The 20,176-nt window shown below is 35.0% G+C and overlaps 1 protein-coding gene across 1 annotated transcript in view; it reads left to right on the plus strand.

Moving 5' to 3' along the window:
* TRPC1 (transient receptor potential cation channel, subfamily C, member 1) overlaps positions 1-17,489 on the plus strand; it is a gene marked incomplete at its 5' end in the record, with an annotated part of 20,528 nt that extends 3,039 nt beyond the window's left edge. Inside the window, 9 exons of the mRNA XM_010295062.1 lie at positions 944-1,075; positions 2,221-2,416; positions 4,114-4,450; positions 8,267-8,406; positions 10,479-10,622; positions 14,700-14,875; positions 15,023-15,224; positions 15,767-15,961; positions 16,798-17,489. Coding sequence (XP_010293364.1) covers positions 944-1,075; positions 2,221-2,416; positions 4,114-4,450; positions 8,267-8,406; positions 10,479-10,622; positions 14,700-14,875; positions 15,023-15,224; positions 15,767-15,961; positions 16,798-17,025 — 1,750 coding nt within the window. The remainder of the gene's footprint in view (positions 1-943; positions 1,076-2,220; positions 2,417-4,113; positions 4,451-8,266; positions 8,407-10,478; positions 10,623-14,699; positions 14,876-15,022; positions 15,225-15,766; positions 15,962-16,797) is intronic.
* Between the last annotated feature and the right edge of the window lie 2,687 nt (positions 17,490-20,176).

A 20,176-nucleotide genomic window follows, 5' to 3' on the forward strand; every position in this document is an offset into this window, starting at 1 on the left:
GTATTTTTGAAAGTAGAACGAACGCTTTTTAATAGAGGTTCAAATGAGGAGAGGCATTTACCAATCTTAACATTATTTTGTCTGGTTAACATGACAACATATTTGAGGGTTGAAGACAATTTAGTATGTGAGATTTGGGGGTGAAAAATCACAGAGCTCAAAGATCATAAGTAGACTGCAATTACAATATACAATTAATTATTACATAACTATTCCAATATGCATCCAAATTACTAAAAAATAAGACAAGTGAAAGGATAATTGTTACTGGTATTCAGCTACTACAGGCCACATTCTGGTATCCATCTGATACCCCCATGACCTTAACTGCAGTAAGAGAAAAGGTGTCAGGGTATCCCAAGCAAACAAACAGTAGAAATGTTTGAGATAACAGCTCTTAGTTTAAACTAGAAACAGACTTTCCTTCAGTGTTCATGAGTCGCTAGTTTTGCAAGAAGAAAACATCCCTTCAGATGCTTTCCCTGATTTTTTTTTTAATTGTATTGCACATTAAAGCTTCCTACTGGTTTTAAATTAGTTTGTTGAAATAGAAAATTGCCTTAAATGCGTTACTTCTGTCTCTTATTTCCACTTGAAGAACCATAAGAGCTACTGTATAACACTTAAAATGTCAAAATTTTACCAATACCGTTACCTTAACTGATGGCCTTCTGCTGATGGACTGGTAAAAGTTGAAGTAGTGAGGAAGAGGGGAATCAGTTTTGCCAATTTTTCATACTTAGAATAGTATGGATTCTAAGTCTGTGAAGGACAGTATTTTCCATGAGATATCACATTTAATGCTTGTAGTACCTGATTTTAAGAAACCCGATTGTTTTGTCTTTCAGCTGACTGTCCTATGCAAACTTGTGGAATAGGTTCTGATTTGAAACTGCTAATCAGATGAGACATCTTCATTTTTCTTGCTATACTTTTGTCACAGGTTTCGTCTTGACATTTACCGGTGTTTGGCAAGCCCTGCTTTAATAATGTTGACAGAGGAGGATCCAATCCTGCGAGCTTTTGAACTTAGTGCAGACTTGAAAGAATTAAGCCTTGTTGAGGTTGAATTCAGGTAGGAATTGAAAACACAAACAAACTTTATTAGCAGTCATTTTGACAATTTAAATAGTTTAAATCCTTCCAGGTGTAGACAGTTCAATGTGTATAGTTGCACCTGTAGTTCAAATTTCAGCTCTACCCTGGAAAAATAAATAGAAATGATGCTAAATGCTGGCTTATTTCAAGGTCACGTATCTATTAATCATATTAATATCTCATTAGTACCCTGCACTTTTTTTCCCTCTACATCATGGTAGAAGTGTGTAACACCTTGTTTAACTGGCTCATGTTGGGAGTTGTTTCAGCTATTGTTTTTTAATTTTGCTCCTTATATTATAAGACTCTGAAAAGTGCCTCAGTGTGTATATAGATAAAATATGCATATGTGTATAGAAGGTTTTGTGCTGAAAATGTCCTGTCTAATGAACAAATGCTCAGTATAATTTTATTTTTAAACCATGCAGGTTTCTACCATTTTGAAACTTAACAGCACAAAAGCTTTCCAAGAAGGTGAAAGCAAATGTTTCTATGGGGTAAAATTGTACTTTCCTAAACAATATAAGAATTTTCTGTTTTTCTAGCGGATTGTTTTTCTTAATAAGAGTTCAACTGTTGCATTTTTGTGATACAACGTGGCACTAAAGTGGACTGTGTGCCATATGAGACAAGAAGATCATGTGGTTTCTTTTCTTGTGTTTATTATATTAACAAATAATACTCAGTGAATAGACTTCAATTTTCAGATGACAGGAATAAAGCAAAACCCAAAACCAACTTGCCTTCCAAGTGGAAAGTCCAAATGATGACTTACCAGTGCCATATTTGGTGATTACTACACTTTCTCATCTCCTGGAAAAAATTCTAAGCTTTAACTCTTTATATGGAACTCATAAGAGTTTGTATACTGTAAGTCTGTTTCTCAATTTTTCTCTGTCTAGTGGACTTGCAAACTAAACTGAAGTGTAATTGTCATGTTACATGGCGAAACCTACTCAGAGTTGTCTTCGGAATACTTGGACCATGACATCTGACCATTGGGTTTGTTTTTTTTTCATTGTCTTAGCATAACATACAATCCCAACCAAAAATGGATAGTTAATGATCTGATGGAAAATATGTGAGCAGTGTAATAGTGCGTACTGTTTTCATGTCTTTCAGAAATGATTATGAGGAGCTAGCTCAACAGTGCAAAACCTTTGCTAAAGATTTGCTTGCACAAGCACGGAATTCACGGGAGCTGGAAGTTATTCTGAATCACACATCTAGTGATGAACATGTAGACAAGCGAGGATTGTTGGAAGAGAGGATGAACTTAAGCCGCTTAAAACTTGCAATCAAGTATAATCAAAAAGAGGTTTGTCTTTGCAGTAATTTTATAGGTTTTGCATGTCATACTTTGCTAGTAATTAATTTAATTTGTTGTTCTGCCTCTAGACATAGAAGTGGAAATAAATTTGCAAGAGTTACAGAAGACATGGTAATACACAGAACATCTGCATGCGAAACAGGGAAATGGTATTGCAAGACACTGAGTGTTTCTTCAGTATTTGCTCTAGAGAAGAATGTAATATTTTCTGTATTGGAGTATAGAACTACCGCTCTTATGAACAGCTCTGGTAGTGGTAACTATTTGTTCAGATCCTCATTAAATCCTTACCTAGGGAATCATGGATCCTTCAGTGCCATCCATGATTTATCATCTTCTCACTTGTCATTAGCTATTCAGCTTTGGCTAGGGCCTTGTCTGTGCTGTTCAGTAATTATGTTAGACCTATGCTGGTATAACTGAATAGTGCCTCTGTTCCAGAACAATAGCGCCTTCTTATACCATCAATATGGAATTTATTTCATGCAGTAGGTCATTGTTGTCTTTGTCTGTTGCCAAATTATAACTCTAGTTTTGCTGTACTAGAAGGCAAATGGGCATTTGTGGGATTCTGGTACAAGGACCAGAGACATAGAGAAAGTTCCTTTCCCATGCAAAATCCATTTTCAGTTAGCATTTCCAAAAGGCATTATAATTCCATCTGTTCTTCATATCTAGGCTTAAACTGCTTGTGAAACTGTTGAAATACATAGTGTTTAAAAAGCATAAACCATAGTTATGGAATGTTCTAGAACTGGCTTTACACATTTCTGGTATGAGTTAAACAAGCATACTGAAGTATTTCAGATGTTGTTCTGGTTTTGAGCGTAGCTTTTTACTACAGTGGTTGGAGAATAACAACATTTTTTGTGTGGTGTGAGGAAGGTATCTTTGCAGAATGTTTTATTCCCGGCAAGTTTACTATAGAGACAGTTTTTTGTCATGCTTTCTAAAATGTGGTGATAGTATCAAGGTTCTTTTTATTGATTTTTTTTTTTTTTTAATGAAATGACAAACCATCCTCTAGTAATTCTTTTGTAACTCCATGCAAATAAGCACCTGAAAGTTTAAACTACCTTTGCATAATCAACATAACCTTCAGACCAAAATGATCTGCTTTTGAGGGACTGATACAATATAGCTTACTCTGATTTAAAATTAACCCTGCTGAATATAGCCATAATGATGCTAAGAACGGATATCTATAAAACTGCTTGGCCGCTTTAGTCCTCATCTTACAAGGTGTTGTGTTTTACAATGTGGATACTATTTTACAATAACGGTATCTTATTCTTCACGTAAGATCACTGTATTTTATAATAACAGACAATGAAGCTGTTTGAGGTGTGATGTTATTTATATGCTAGGTTTCTAAATAATTAGAAATCAAAACTCATTCTTAACCTGAAAACCGTTAAAAGTCTCGTATGTATAATTCATGTTTAGTTGCTGGCTTCAGAAAGAAATTAAAACAATGGCTGCTTATAATCATAATGGGTCCATAGCACTTTTGTTCTCTTATGAGAGAATTATTTCAACTTAATATTTTTGCCTTTTTCTGTTCATTGGTGACCACACATAGTTGGAAGATGAATTTTAATAATGTAAATTAGTAATCTGTATTAAGAAACCTAAGACTGATTTCTTATTTATTTCTTTTTTTTTTTTTTTTTTTCTCTCCCCAGTTTGTTGCTCAGTCTAACTGCCAGCAGTTTCTAAACACTGTATGGTTTGGACAGATGGCAGGCTATCGACGCAAGCACACATGCAAGAAAATTTTGACTGTTTTGATGGTTGGCATTTTCTGGCCAGTTCTATCCCTGTGTTACTTGTTAGCCCCTAAATCTCGAGTAGGTCGAATAATTCACACTCCTTTTATGAAGTTTATTATTCATGGAGCTTCGTATTTCACATTTCTGTTATTACTTAATTTGTACTCCCTTGTCTACAATGAGAATAAGAAGAATACAATGGGACCAGCCCTTGAGAGAATAGACTATCTTCTGATAATATGGCTAATTGGTAGGTATGATTTGAGTAGATTGGATGACAATTGCTGATGTTGATTGAACAATAATGATTTGTACTACCTTCTATGAAGTTAGCATGTTACTCATTGCTTGACCGAAGCTTACTCTTTGGAGGATAGTGTTACAGGAAAAAAACACACACATTTTGAGGAATGGATGTGAAGTGTTAGAAGAATTTCTAATTATCATAGAAAGTGAAGTAGGATGTAACGGAAGAGGAATGTGAACTTTTCTCCAGAAGGACTGGTAGCATTCAGAGTGATGCAAGTGAGATTCAGTTATGCAATAACAAACTAATGTAAAAGCTGTGTATTTTCCCAGATATTTCAAACTCCTGATAAAAAAAAAAAAAAAAAAAGGAAATAAAACAACTGAAGGCAAAGCAGGTGTGTGTTTCTCAGATTAATTGTTTTGTGACGGATAGGAGCCTGTCATCAACTAGTTTTCCTTGGTGCTACGTTGAGGAATAAAATTAATTCAGACATCACTTTAGATTTTTTTCCCAATAATTTTTCATGAATAGGTAGCAGTATTTATTATGTAGGTGGTTTAATCATCGTGAGTCAAACTTATTTTTGGTTTTTCATCAGCCAACAGTCCACGAACTTTACCATTTCTTACACCTCACTTCTACAAGAAGTATTTGGACAACACTCTTAGATATATGGTTTTAATATTTAGGTTGCACTGTGTGGTCAGTAGTTGGACTTGATGATCTGTATGGGTCCCTTCTAAATCAGGATATTCTGTGGTTCTATGAATTCCATAAAAAAGCTGTTGGAATAATCTGAGCTTCTTAATTACTTGTGTGTCTGTGTATAGAATTATGCTAGCATCTAAATATTACTAGTAAAGTTGTAGTTTCTTTGAAAATCTAGCTAAGATTTTTATGTAATCATAAAGTAGATTAAAAGTAGTTATGCATTGTATGCAATTTAACTATAATTTTTCTGGATTGTAAATCGTTGGAGTAAGCATGCAGTTACAGTCATAAAGTCAATTCCTGCACTGTTTTAATTTCTATTTTAATATGCTCTAACTAGATAGAACAGGAGGGTTTTGTACACTTATGTTGGACTAATCCAACTTTAAACAGTTGCTGAAATTTAGAGTTCTGCAAAATCTCTTTCATCATTGTAAATGTGAAATTTTTACAGCATTCTACTCAGCTCAGAGGGAGGACTTTGAATATATACAAAATTGCCTGTTTAGTGGTACATCAACAATAAGTAACAACTCAGTCTTTCATGACCAATTCTGTTATGCTGTTTTGAAAAGTAATTAATGATGCAATTTGTACTTGTTGCAGAGTTGGGATATTGTTTAAAGAAAAAAGTGTATGCTTATGTATGCATACGTATGCATGCCTACTCGATCTTAGTCTAATAAATTGAAGGTGTGTGTTTACCTCATCCTTGTTTTAAAACACAAAAACAAGTGTTACTTTTCCATTTTATAACTTTCCATTTCTGTATGTCATTGTCACCAATTATTGTAACTGTACCTGAACAGATGCATGTTAATTCTGGTTGATGCAGTAGAGGGAGCACAGGTATAATTTTTGTTGAGTACTTACGAACTTTTGTTTTGGTTGGAAATCCATAAAACCTTTTAAGGTGTTTTTGGTTGGTTGGTGTGTTTACTTTTACATTAAAGTTTGGTAGATAAATTCATGGGAACTTACACCTTAACGTAAGGGAATTAGATACGTATCTTGTGGTTGACATATGTAAAAATCATGGATACAGTAGGAAACACCACAGTTTTTATCTAAGTAGTTGTGAGTGGGTTTTTTGTTATTTTAGGCTGGGGTTTTTTGTAATGGTGATTCCTTTCATTGTTTAGGTATAGTAAAACTATTGAATAGTTCATGCAGATTTTGGAAACACCCAGTACCCGCCACACAAACGCATGAAGGTGTTAAAAGAAACTTGGAAGCCTCAAATGGAGAGTATAAATCAGTGTTACAGACTCATCCTTTGTTTTGAGATTCAGTATCTTGATTTTAGAAAATCTTTTGTTCCATCAAATCTAACGCTGGCAGAAAGAGTTTCATTAGGTGGCCTTGGAAATTTTAATGAAAGGCTATAGAAACATATTATTTTCTTCATACAGTATTTTAACATGTGGATTTCAGATAGGATTGAAAAATGACCTATAAGTAACATAAATCATTAAAATCAGGTTATTTTTCACATTATTGTATCTTAAGATTTTTTAAATAGTAATTGCATTTAGAGCTTAAATGCGTATTTTGTAATCACATATTGTACTTTCCTTACAAATATTCAGTAAGTTGAAAAAGAATGTATTTAGAAAATGTGTGACAAAATCAACTGCAATAAAAAGAACGAAGTAACAAGGATTTGCCTACATTATCATCTCCCATAGTCCTATTAAAATACTTCCTAAAAATCAGTGTCAAAATGGTCACAGCAGAATTTCTAACACTTACAAGTTTTGTGTTCTGCTAGATTTAACTTTCAAGATCATGAATAGAGTCATTCTCTTTTCTGTGTTACTGAGCCTAAATGGTACAAGTGTCTTCCCCAGCAAAATAAAGCAACAGAACTCAAATTCTTGTGTAAGTAACACACAAGATCAATATATAAATAAGATCAATTACAGCATCTTCTACTTCTCCAACTCTTTTTACTGATGCTGTAACAAATGTAGTGTAAAATACATGGTGATCATATGGAAGGGCACAGAGGTTCTGGTTTAGAAATATTTTATTCATCACCAGGAAGAATAGACATTTATATAAGTCTTTTAATGAACTGTGCACAGCACACTTTTTGTTTTATTATCCTTCCAACATTGCTGTAAAGCTGACTGAACAAATAATCATGCATAAGTACCTGGTTTGGTTTTGTCTTTTTTTTTTTCTATTCACTTGATCTTGTTCTTACTGGGCCAAAGTTTTGGAGAAGTTGTAAAGTCCTAAAAGCTGAACCAAGTCTAACGGTTTTTACCTACCATTTATACACATGCTGCTTTTCTTCTTGTCCTAAATATAGTAGCATACATCTGAAGTATTAAAAAAAAATTAAATAACTGATTATTCATAGAAATCAAAGGTGCCATTATGTTTCATCTAACAGTTCTTTCAAGTTTTATAATAATGTCAAGTCTGTAACAGACATTCAGTTAGTGTAATTCTTAGCGACTGAATTTTTCTGTACAACCGCAGATGGTTACAAGGGTAAAATTCAGTTTGCTGTAAAGATCCTGAGTAATTAAGTGTATGTTGCTCTAATTCTGATTTTTGCAATATTAAGTCATGGTTTCTTTTCTCTCCTAATGTTATTAATACCAGTTAGGGTAGGAAAAGTTTCTGCTATTTCAGTAACAGTTACTAAGCTGTTTATTCTTAAAAAAAACATTTTGTGATACCTACATACTTCCAAAAAACATCTGATGCTTTATATATCAATGTAATGCTTTCTATAGTGCTTTTGGAAAAAGGTGAATACTTTTCATTCAGAAAAAGCATTTGTATTCTAGCCCACTACCTTTAAACTTGACCTTTTCCTGTCCAGTTTTTCTCCTATTCATTTGCTCTCATGCCCTTTTTTATTGGAGAGTGCCTGCTGTAGTTTGAAAGTGGGCTTGAAAAGTTTAAACATCTTGTTGCCTATGATTAATGTTTGTAATCCAATGCAATGCTTTTAGTAAATTTACTTGATTATTTCTTTCACTTTGCTAAACTATCTTTTAAAAAAGCCAGTCAAAAGTGCTTTGGTTGTAAAAGAATATCCACTCAGTGCAATGGCTTGACTTCCCTGGCTTTATTTTTTTCCTGCAGGAATGGTGTGGTCAGATGTTAAAAGACTCTGGTATGATGGTTTAGAAGACTTTTTAGAAGAATCCCGTAATCAGCTTAGTTTTGTTATGAATTCCCTGTATTTGGCTACTTTTGCTCTCAAAGTAGTTGCCCATAACAAGGTGAGCACCCAACTTCATAGCTACAAAACTCCACCCTTTACTGACTGGGCAAATAGTACATTGGTGCAAAATATGTGAAGATATGTTATGTGTGGTATGTTAGTGGTAGTATGTTGTAGTCAAATGTACTACATTAGTAATAGTCTACTATGTGGATACAGTTTAGGTTTCCGAGTTAAGTGTTCTATGTGCTATAGGCCGTGTAGTTGTCAAGATCTCTGGTCTTGTTGCATCTTAGGCTTGAAAGAGAAGTTGATGAGGCAAATGGGAGTTAGAAGACACATCAAGACATGTCCAAGTACTCAGGGACCCCAAACAGAGCTACTGTCTTGTAAGAATTGGCTGGTCTTCCAAATGGCTTGATTTTCCTTTGGGGAATTCTCCCCATGTACCTCATCTGATCTGGCATTTGAGCTCACACAATTCCATAGATCAATACTATGCAGAAAGCTAACAGTTCTTTGTGTTTAGATTGCCCAATGCTTTTTTGTTACAGAAGGTTTTATTTAGCTTTTTATTACATATGCTTGAACATCATAAGTGGTTGTAGTTGGGGTTTTCTAAATTGTTTTTGGTTTGGTAGGGGGTTGGGGTTTTTTTTGTAGTAAGGGAAAAAGCCTCAAGACCATAGAGCAGCCTTGTCTTTTTTCTGTGAAAAGCCATCTGGATTTGATTGAAGATAAAAGCTTTGAAAATGATCGTTCCTATTCTGTTGCACGTGGTGTTAGCCGTACAGCATATGCCAAGCTGCCAGACCAATTGAATATGAATGTTTTAGCAACATTCAAGCCAGTGCAGTAGCACCACTATTTTGTGTTGCAAACTGTGAGTTGGCAGCCGTCTGGCAGCTGGGAGGGAAATAAACTGGTCCAGTTCCTCCCAACTTGGTGTTTGGCTCATTTCCCTATCCTTGCATTGATTCAGAGGCTGGTAATTATCTGGAAAGGAAAGCTCCATTTCTTGGAAAAAAGAGAGAGAGAATGCCATGTTGGGCTGTCTTCCCAATCATTTGCTTTGCAACCAGCACATGTCCGTAGTAGTAGTTCCTTTGCTGAGGTAAGACCCCTTTGGTGCTAGTTTAAGTTGTAACACTTTTGAAGATGCAGGACTCCTGTCCTATGTAACAGGCACATGATCGCTTTTTTGCCACTTTCATATTGCAGAATTTACAGTTTATAAATTATTTAGAAAACCAAATAAAAATTTTTGGTTTACATCTTAGATCCCTATTATTGGCACTGAAGCTGTAAGAAATAAAGTCTCTGTAGCAGAAGGATTTGTACGCATGCAATTGCAATGTATAAAAACATGTTTATCCCTGTTTCTTGCCATCTTTGTGCCGCACACTTTCAGGCAAGGTATTTTAAAGCAGCTTTGAGTTCTTAAGTTTTTTATTGTCCATTTTGAGACAGCAAAAGCTGGTAATAAAAATGCTGAATTGTTTTCAGCCGAACCGAAAGTTGGGGATCTGTGGATATTCTGTGAATAGTTGAATAGTACCTAGTGGATATACTTTAAGGGTGTGTTTACACCAACAGTTTACTTGTGACTTCCCTTCCCTGTAGTCATTCATAAAATCCATTTAAGGAACCCCATGTCCTAAGTCTTTCTAAATGTTTCTAAAGCTGGTTAAGACCAGCTGTCACCACATTGCAATTGCATGTGTACATGAGTTTTCTTTGCCGCATTTTAATGTTGGTTTTGATTGAGGCCTATTACACTAGAAAATGCACATATTTATAAAGCTCACAGGTCCCTGTTTCAACAAACCATACAAAACAGAGTAGAAGGGAAAGCAAAACAGAGGAATAAATGGTTTGCTGAGCAAATGAGTGGCAGAGTTAGGTGCTGCATTTAAATCATCTGATTTCTGACTCCCTCTGGAATTACTTTTTAAATGACTTTTTCTAAAAAGAGTGAGGTATCTGAAAGAGGTTAGCCATCTATGAATCGTATGTGTTAATATCTTGTATGCAGTTGCCTGTTTTGGAGGCAGAAGTAGGAAGCAGTGCATGGGTGCATTTCTGTATTTATAATGTCAGTGATGTCAGTTTGTCCTTTTTATATTGCAGTTTCATGATTATGCTGAAAGGAAGGACTGGGATGCATTCCATCCTACTCTAGTGGCAGAAGGTCTTTTTGCTTTTGCTAATGTTCTTAGTTATCTACGGCTCTTCTTCATGTACACAACCAGCTCTATTCTGGGACCACTCCAGGTGAATATCATTACTGCTTGAGAAAATATTAAACTTGATCTTAAGTTGCTATTAAGATTCTTACTGAAAAGAGAAAAAGAAGAAATTCAAGTTAGAAAGTAAAAAGTAGAAGTCATATTGCATTGAAATTTTGGGTTTTTAATCTCTCATGTAAAGCATACCGATTTAGATGGAAAAAGGTAAGACAAAGAATGGAAGAACTAGTGTAGTTCACTTTCTTATAATAACCGTACCTATACTATCTTTTCATTTTCATTTGTTGTTAGTTTAACATACTGCATATGTGTCTGCAGTTTGAAAATGTAAGGATCAGGCTCTTCCTGTAAAGCTCTATGCAAATTATCATCCTAACAACTTTTCTCTAAAAGATAGAATAGATGTGTATAGAATGAGATGTGTAGTAAGGAAGAGTAATCAAAAGCCTTTCTGTTTATGTCTGTGATCTCACGGAAGTTGCACCTGGAGTTGAATTGTGCAAATTGCCTTGGTTAGAAAAATATAAATCTCTCAAGAGCATTGAAATAGTCATCAATTTATAGCTAGTTATAAGAAGAGAGAACAAGTTTCTTCTTATGTGGATTTTGCTGGAGCCTTCCAGTGAGTAATAATGACAGTAAAACCCACATTTTACTTATGTAATACATTTAATTCAGTCATCCAGAGATGGTGGGGGGAAGCATTAGCAGTCTTGTGTTGTAATGCTGGGACACTAGAGACCACAAGAGTTCCTAAGCTAAAATAAATTTTTTCACTTAAAGTTGGGATTTAACCTGGTTTTGTGCGAAGAATTTAATTTTCTTCTCCTGATTTGAAAGCAGACACGGAGTTTTCTACTGAGTTTATGCCATGTAGTGGGTTTTTTGTTAGTTTTTTGTTTGTTTTTTTTTTAAGTACAGACCCTCTCATCTTCGTCTTGATGCTATTCATCATAATAAACTTCAGATAAACTGGGCGGACCTGAAGGTGCAATATGACACTATACAGGAGGGCTAGTACCTTTGGGTACAGGGAAGGGAACCTGGACTATTAAGACGTACAGTTAGGATGCAGTTGCCCCCCTCAACCCATTTTAGATTAAAAGGAGGAAGAAAACTTCCTTCTAAAAAAATGCTGTGAGTGGAAGTCATCTGTTATTCCACTAGCAACATTTTTTTCCCTTCTGTGGTTTTTCTGTTCAGCTTGAGTCCTCAGCACTGACTGATTTTGTTACTTTGCTAGTGAAAAGCCCTCACAAACTAAAGCACCTGTTGTTAAAAGCACACCTTACTGAAAAAAGCTTCACGTAGGTATGCTTCCAGCTTCTCGAGCCTCGCTTCCTGGGAGATTTATGACAACAAATCAGATCAGACAAGTCACTGCTTTCTTGTACCGATGCTTTTTTTAAAAAAATGTATTTATTTCCCCCAATAGTGATAGGTTTTAGTTAATATAGCTGGTTGTCAACATCGTCACTGGGTTTGCACGTGTCTGTTGAATGAAAAGACACCTGGAATAAATAGGGGAGTCATCCAGTGATTATACTGTTGGAATTTGTCCTAATAGGTCAAATCAATGCTTTGTTCTCTCTTCTAATGAACGGGACTACTTTTAAGAGCTTTGTGGCATGAGGATAATCTGAAAGGATCCTGCAAGAAACATTATCACTATTAAGCATAAAGGCAGAATAAATATTTGGGAGCAGCATTTTTTTTTAACTCTTGCTCTGCAACTAGAGGTATACCAAAGGAGGTTCTGAAGTAAATAAAACTAATTTTGGCTCAGATCACTAGGTCTTGTATCAAGGCTTTAGGATCTAGCTGAAAATATCCAGCTTGAAGGTTCAGCTCGTTTTAATGAGTTGGAGTACTTAATCTCACTGCACAAATAATTATCTTTTAGAATATTTTTGTTTCATGCAGAATAGTCCTTTAAAAATAGAAATAATCGCTTGTTAAATCGTTCTTTTTAAAATCATTGTAAAAAGCACTTTAAAAAGAATATTCATAGTTCTTGTAACCAGCTTCATATTATTGGAAGATGCCTGGTTCTCCTCTCAGGGTTTTGTTTGTTTGTTTTACTTCTAGGCCTTTTCTCTCTAGCTGTGACTGTGTTGCTGTTAATTATTTTTATATTTTTTCGTTTATAGATTTTTTAAATGGAAATGTACTTGGATACTTTGAAAAAAATACTAAAGTCTTGATGTTGCAGTAAGCATTAGGCTTGTTACACAAATTGATTGAACACTGAAGTCTCTCCACATTTTAAAGAGATTCACTGTTTAATGTGCATATTTATTTATGTACTAGATCTTTCACAAGCTTTTTATTAGGAGGCTATGTTATGAAATTTTCCAAGTAAATAAAAACAGTCAACAGTCACCCCATTCAGTGGCACACTGAAGCTTATGTTATTACTGTTGGCCAGTACAGCTTGTGCAACAACTCTTACAGTATTTTCTGAAAGTAGGTCACAAAGTTCAAATGGTGGTAATCAAATATGGCATGGAAACCCAAGGCGGGGGGGAGGAAAGGCAGCTACTATGTTCTCTTGGCTATTAAGAGTTATTTTTAAGCGTTCAGTTGCTTTACTTGTTGATTAATAAAACCTATTTTAACACAAATTTGTAAGGTGGTTTTTTATTATTAACAGAAGGTAGAATTCCCCTACATTAGTAATTAGATTTCAAATGCTAAGAAATTCTAAATACTTAGAAAGGAATAGCATGAATATATGAAGTCAGCAACTGGTATTGGGCTGTGTTATTACACTCTATTCCAAACAAAACAGTTTTGGGTTTTTTGCACTTTTTGTGCATTCCTGTTTCATCTGCTTTGTCTCTCTCTTGCTTGCAACCGTGTGTCAGTTAAATGGTAAACGTTTTGTTGTTGGCTGGGGGATTTTTTCTCTTTAAAAGGATAGGTGTGATGAAACAGTATGATGGGGATTACATTCATCCTCCGACGAAACAATATAATTACTGCGTAGCTCTGCCTACGATTGCAGATTCTCCGTGACTGCGGCAAACTCTGCAAAGAATCAGAATCTGCTGTGCGACAGGGGCACTGAGTGAGTGGAACGCAGTGCCAGCAGCACGGGAGGGAGCAGGAGCTGGCAGTTCATCACCCAGTAAACTTGCGCTTGCAAAACATGACCAGTGATACAATTCTGGACTATGATTTGGCGCACATTGTGATTCATACAGGATTAGGCTTTCTACACACTGATTTACTTAGAGGATTAGATTTACCCAATCCCATTTTATATATTGGCATTCTTTGTACTAGTATATTGTTCTCTGAAGAAGTTTGTAGGAAGAGTAATTTGAATGCTGTAAACAGTTTATGCTGTGTCTGTGTAAAAAACCTGTGCTTAGGACAAAAGCAAGTCAAGGTGCATTGGAAAAATGCATGAGCGTGATTTTTTTTTTTTTTTTTTTTTTTTTTAAAGGTGCTGTATGTCTACTCTTGCAAGCTTCTGTACAGGATATTTTGAAATGGAAGTGAATAATCTGAATTTAGTGTCATATCTTCTATACTTTAGATCCTTCAATTTTTATGTGCTTAAACACCTACAGATTGTGTATATTTAAAATCTTCCATAAAACATACAGTGAATTAATTCTGTGTTCTGCAGATGGACTTCGGTATACTACTTTTTGATTAGTGATGAATTATGATTCCAAATATTTTGATTGATTCATTGTCCTTTTTAAGTGTTTTCTTAACTTTCTATGATAGTATTTATGTTCAAATGCATTTCATTTACTGCTTTTATCTATCCTTATTACATGTTATTTTTTTATTTGTAATACCAATGGTACATACTATTACTTATGGTTAATTGAGAGATACGAACTTGCCAAGTGATGTTAAAACTACATAAATTTTCTTTTAATATCTAGAATTTTTCACCTAAAAATGGTACAAGGGTACCTCCTGATTTTGAGGTCTGTTTAGCATCTTAAATTTTAAATTAAACGTTTAAAATGTAGATACTTTTTTCTTGATTAGAAAAGGAGATTTTCTTGATTAGTCTGAAGGAGAGAATGCAAACAAAAATAACTACATGTTTTACTAAAATTGGAAATCTATTTCACAGATTTCGATGGGACAGATGCTACAGGATTTTGGAAAATTTCTGGGCATGTTTCTTCTTGTCTTGTTCTCATTCACAATTGGATTGACACAACTTTATGATAAAGGATTTACTGTAAATGAAGAAAAGGACTGTGCAGGGATTTTCTGTGAACAACAGAGCAACGACACATTCCATTCGTGAGTTTGATATCTATAAAATGGCTCTATTGTTCTAGACCTTAGCTAGTAATTAAACAAACCTGGAATTTTTCACTGAATTTGAATTAAGTAAACTCACTTTTGGTGTTTGCCTTACCTAACCGATTTTTTTTCTTGCTTTTGTAGGTTCATTGGCACATGTTTTGCTCTGTTCTGGTATATATTCTCCCTGGCACATGTCGCAATCTTTGTCACACGTTTTAGCTATGGTGAAGAATTACAGTCTTTTGTGGGTGCTGTTATTGTTGGTACCTACAATGTGGTGGTTGTGATAGTATTAACTAAACTCCTTGTGGCAATGCTTCATAAAAGTTTTCAGCTGATAGCAGTAAGTGGTTTCTGATTAATGACCAATAATTGCTCTCTGTCTCTCTTGATTTTTATACAAATTTCTTCCTACCATGTGTAGACTAATCTACAGACCTCCATGGCTGAGCTTTGTCTCTGAGCTCACAAGGGGCATCTTTCCTTCAAATACAAACTTTTTATTTACTTTGATCAAAATAAAATGGGTACTTTGCATGTTGAACATATGCAGGGCTTTGGCCCTCCTGGAATTGAAGACTTTCTTGATACAATGGCTGTTCAAGTCAAGATGCTATTCTTGATAAGGTGTGGTGCTTGGGCATTTGATAGGGGGTCTATACCTTCATAGCTGAATTTTGTATTTACACTAGAGTATATAGTGAATTGGAGAGAACTGTTTTTATTTTAATTATTTAATATTGGTATATTAAAACAAATTTATTAAGATACTATATAATCAAAGCTAAATAACAGTCAGTTTTTAAGAAATGAGAAAACAAAACTTATGAAATAACCTGTTAGTATTTTTGCTTCTGATCTCTGTTAATGTTTCTGATGCTTTAGAATCATGAAGATAAGGAATGGAAGTTTGCTCGTGCCAAGCTTTGGCTTAGCTACTTTGATGACAAATGCACGCTACCTCCACCTTTCAATGTTATTCCCTCTCCCAAGACTATCTGTTATCTTTTCAACAGTCTCAGTAAATGGATCTGCTCTCATACATCAAGTGGCAAAGTGAAACGTCAGAACAGCCTAAAGGTAAGAAACGATGGGGAAAGCTGTAGGCTCTGAAGCTGGAAAGGTGCTGCTTGCTAAAATCAATCAGCAGATTGCTGCATGAAGCTGCCTGTTACATGGTGAGTGCTACTAAGATAAATAGGAACTATAGAATAATGTGTTGCGTCCAAATATAAATAAGTAAGTGTTACTTATTTCTACTTAAGTAAGATTCTATCAACTTTCAGTTTGGGGAATTTCCACTCCCTTCCCTCCAACCTCCAATTGCTCTGGAATAGTCTGGAAAAAATACTTCAATTGATTGAAAACTCATAGAAACCTCAAGGAAATATGTGCTAATCTCAAAAATGGTGAGGTTAGAGTATTCTTTGGGGAAGGTAATTGGTTTTAAACATATTACAGAAGTCTCAAAATAAATAACCAGAAAGGATCACTGAAGCCCCTCATTGTTGGGGGAGGGATTTTTTTTGTTGTTGTTGTTAAATAGATGTTTTTATTTTACGCTGTAATTTTGCATACTGACTTTGCATCTTCTTGCTGACAAAAATAGCAGTAAGTAAATTCAAAGACTTGATAGAATACACACTGAGAAACATTCAGGATTATGGAACTCCTAATTGCTCATAGGACGATTACCAACCCAAGTAGATTTAAAATTTTCAGATTGGCTGGCACAGCAGATTAAAATTTAATTTAAATTTTGCTGGCAATTTACATATATTGTACATTTGTGCACATCAGGATCTATCTGTAAAATAGCTGTTAATTTGTTCCTATTTATTCTCTGTGTAATTGTATACAGTCCTTAGGGTTCAAAAATCACTTCTCCATAGTAAATGTGTAATGTTTGTTTAAAGGAATGGAGAAATCTGAAGCAAAAGAGAGATGAGAATTATCAAAAGGTGATGTGTTGCTTAGTCCACCGTTACTTGACTTCGATGAGACAGAAGATGCAAAGCACGGATCAGGCAACTGTGGAAAACCTAAATGAACTGCGGCAAGACTTGTCAAAATTCCGAAATGAAATGAGAGACCTGCTTGGCTTTCGAACTTCTAAATATGCTATGTTTTATCCAAGAAACTAAGGCCTAACTTTTCAACTAAAAGTGTGTATTTTTAGATACCTATAGGTGAAAGTGTTGACCTAGTTCTGTTGCCAGACCAAATAGAAGAGATTATTGCACAACAATAAATTTGAAAATGCGTTTGCATGAGTTGCAGTCAGATGCAGAAGTGGTGGAAATAAATGCAACAAAAACAAGTAATTTTCTTAAGCTCTTAATCTTAGCGTATATATAAAATTTGTATATAGGAGGTTTTTTATTGTTCCTCAGACTGTGGCTGTCACGTGTCAGAGCTTCATAACTAGCACAATGTGTTTATTTCTTCTATTTTTGCTGTTTGTTCCTTTTTGATACTTGTTTTTCAAGTTGTGGGAGAAGAAGATAGGCTTTTTAAAACAAAAATCCAGCCTACATTTATTTTTAATAAAAGAGTCAGATATAGGCTAATAGAACATTTCCAGCACAGTTGGAAATTATGTTTGACTGTAGGTTACAGTGCATGTGAAGACTGTATGGCTCTGAAAGAGGCAGTTCTAGTGCCAAGTTTTGTATGTTAACATTGACTGTATACTAGCACTTACAGAATATAGAAAATCAAATCATCAAGACTGTTCCCATTCGTGGGAACATTGACATTTGGAACTCAAAATAGACCAACCATTTCTTGAATGTTTATGGTTATATGTAAGACAATCAGTTCCTGCTTGGATTTTTCAGCAGTGCCTCGAAAGAACGTTTTACTATACACGTTAAGATTGGGAACAGAATTTTAAAACTAACCTGTGAACTTTTAATGTTTAATATCTTGGGTTTTTTAAATCTGGACGATAAATTATTTGAACTATTAAAACCTGTGATTTAGCAAAAATGAGATGGAGCATGTGAGTGCTATTGTTTGCAATGCTGAACAATTCCCGAGAAACACTGCAGACTTCTTTCTGTGAGAACAGACGTGGTATCTGGCCATTGGACAGATGTCGTTTAGAAGGGCCTGCTTTAGACAGGTTTTACACATGCTACTTTTAAACTTGTCTTTTTTTCCTTTTTTTTTTTATGACAATTGTTGCCAAGCTAAACATTTTTTTTGTGTCAGGAATGCTATGTTTTGTGAAAACAAGTGATTTGACTGCTTACAATGGACAGTAAGGGCTTTGTGGATTTTCTGTACTAGAGGGTCCTATATCGCTTTAGATGCTTATGTATAATTCAAGTTGACAAATTGTAATTGACAAATGTGAGATTCCTGTATTTTTAATTATGAAATAAGTATGTTTGTGACAGCTAAAGGATTGACTGACAATTTTACTGTTATGATGGTGCTCTTCATAAAATGGTCTTATGTCCAGAAGGCGCAGGTAGCCGTAGTGGTCTTTGACTACAGTTGATTTTTGTGAGGTTGATAGAGTGGAGGCTTTCATGAATATTTACTTTTTTGAAGGAATTCTTATAAAACTCTTTCTTGTAAAGGTATATATTTTCTGTACTGTGAAATTATGTATATCTGAACTAGGATTTAGTACTCTGCTTCCAGAAGTCTTACGGTCTAGAGGTATTCTGGTAAGTCTGTTGGCTTTTCATGTGAATATAAGCTAACCTCTTGTATTCAAAGCAAAGAGGATCACTGAATTTTGTATCTGGACTCAGATCTCATGTTTGAATAATACACCAACACAAAAACTATGTGCCGTGTTATGTATATCCAAGAAAGGAAGCAGACAAATAAAAGCTCTTTGAAAAATATAGTTGTATTAATATTAGTCATATTTGAAACACATTATGTATCAGGTACTATATTGAAAGTAATTTCTTTGTCATGTTAAGATAGTAAGTTTAAGGAAGGCAGCTGGTGTTAATGTGTTATTTCCTTTTTCCCTTGTGCAATCATCCTGTTAACTTTAAGTTCATTTAAATGGCTTCGTGCAGTGCCATGAAGTGATACCTGGGCTAGTTCCCAACAATGTAGATTGGATTTTAGATGCACTGTTAGCTGCTTGACACTCGGCTCACTCTGGTGAGGTCTTTTGGGGAGCTGGGTGTGTTTGTCTGGATGAAGCAGCATGCTGATATAGCGATTTCTGAGCAGAGTCACTCAGAGCTAGGTCATTGTGATGACATCATGTTCTACTAAAGTGTAGCTGTGTCCTTAGGAAGAACGGTCTTATTTCAGGGCACTTTTGACGGGTTTGGATTGGAACTGGGGGTTCCAGAGTTTTTATTTGTTCCTGAAATACATACCCGTAAAGCAATAGATACCAGAGAGAGGGGAGTTTGTTCTGTGTAGTACCTTAGTTGTATGACACTTCGCATCTTTGCCTTGTTTGAAAGCTGTTGGTCTTCCTGTCTACTTGGCTACTAATCAATACAGAGTGCTTTATACTACTTAGTCAATCTTGTCTTATCATTTACATTTTCTTAGTTCATGTGTATTAAACATGCTGTTGCTTTCTCATTTGGCAATTTAATACTGGCTGTTCCAGAAGTAGTCCGCAAATGTTGGGGCTCAGAGATCTCCCTTATGCACACTCACAGAACAGTTCTGGACATGCACAGAGACAAAATCTTAAGTGTCTGTGATACTTCTTTAAACTGGGATATATTAAAAAAAAGGAACAGTTTGGAGAAGCTGGAGTTTACTTGGCTATAGGATTCAGAATTTATTTGTACAAATTCTGTGCAAGTCGAACTAAGTGGGTTTTTTTGAGACTACTGAAAAATTTTGATTTTTCTTTCATGTTAATGTCTGTTTTGTCTTTAGAGCTAACTTTGCCTTGATCAGTGAAAAATGGAGATGGAAATTTTCATGCTACCTCCATTTGCAGCAGAAAGGTCAAAAGCATTATTTACTGAAAGTTGGCTTGCTTCATGTTCTTGCTAAACTATGGTTTTGATTATTATTTCTGTTGGAATTATTTCAGAAATTGTACTGTGGTTAGATAACTGTGATTCTGCTTGGTTGCAAGTTGGATTTTAAATGTCTGAAGTTTACAGTCACTACATCTGCTTTTAAAAACTCGTAATAATTCTTACCTATGTTTTGTAACCAATTCTTACCTGAGAAAACTGACACTGTTTCTTTTAAGTCCTGGCTCCTGTCCCCTGTTGCAGGGCTTTGATTTGGGAAAGAAACTGGTGTAAAGGGAGTGTTGAAAAGAGCAGGAAGGAGCTTTCCCTA

This window comes from Phaethon lepturus, unplaced genomic scaffold (genome assembly GCF_000687285.1).
Source record: "Phaethon lepturus isolate BGI_N335 unplaced genomic scaffold, ASM68728v1 scaffold52389, whole genome shotgun sequence".
NCBI classification, from domain to species: Eukaryota; Metazoa; Chordata; class Aves; order Phaethontiformes; family Phaethontidae; genus Phaethon; species Phaethon lepturus.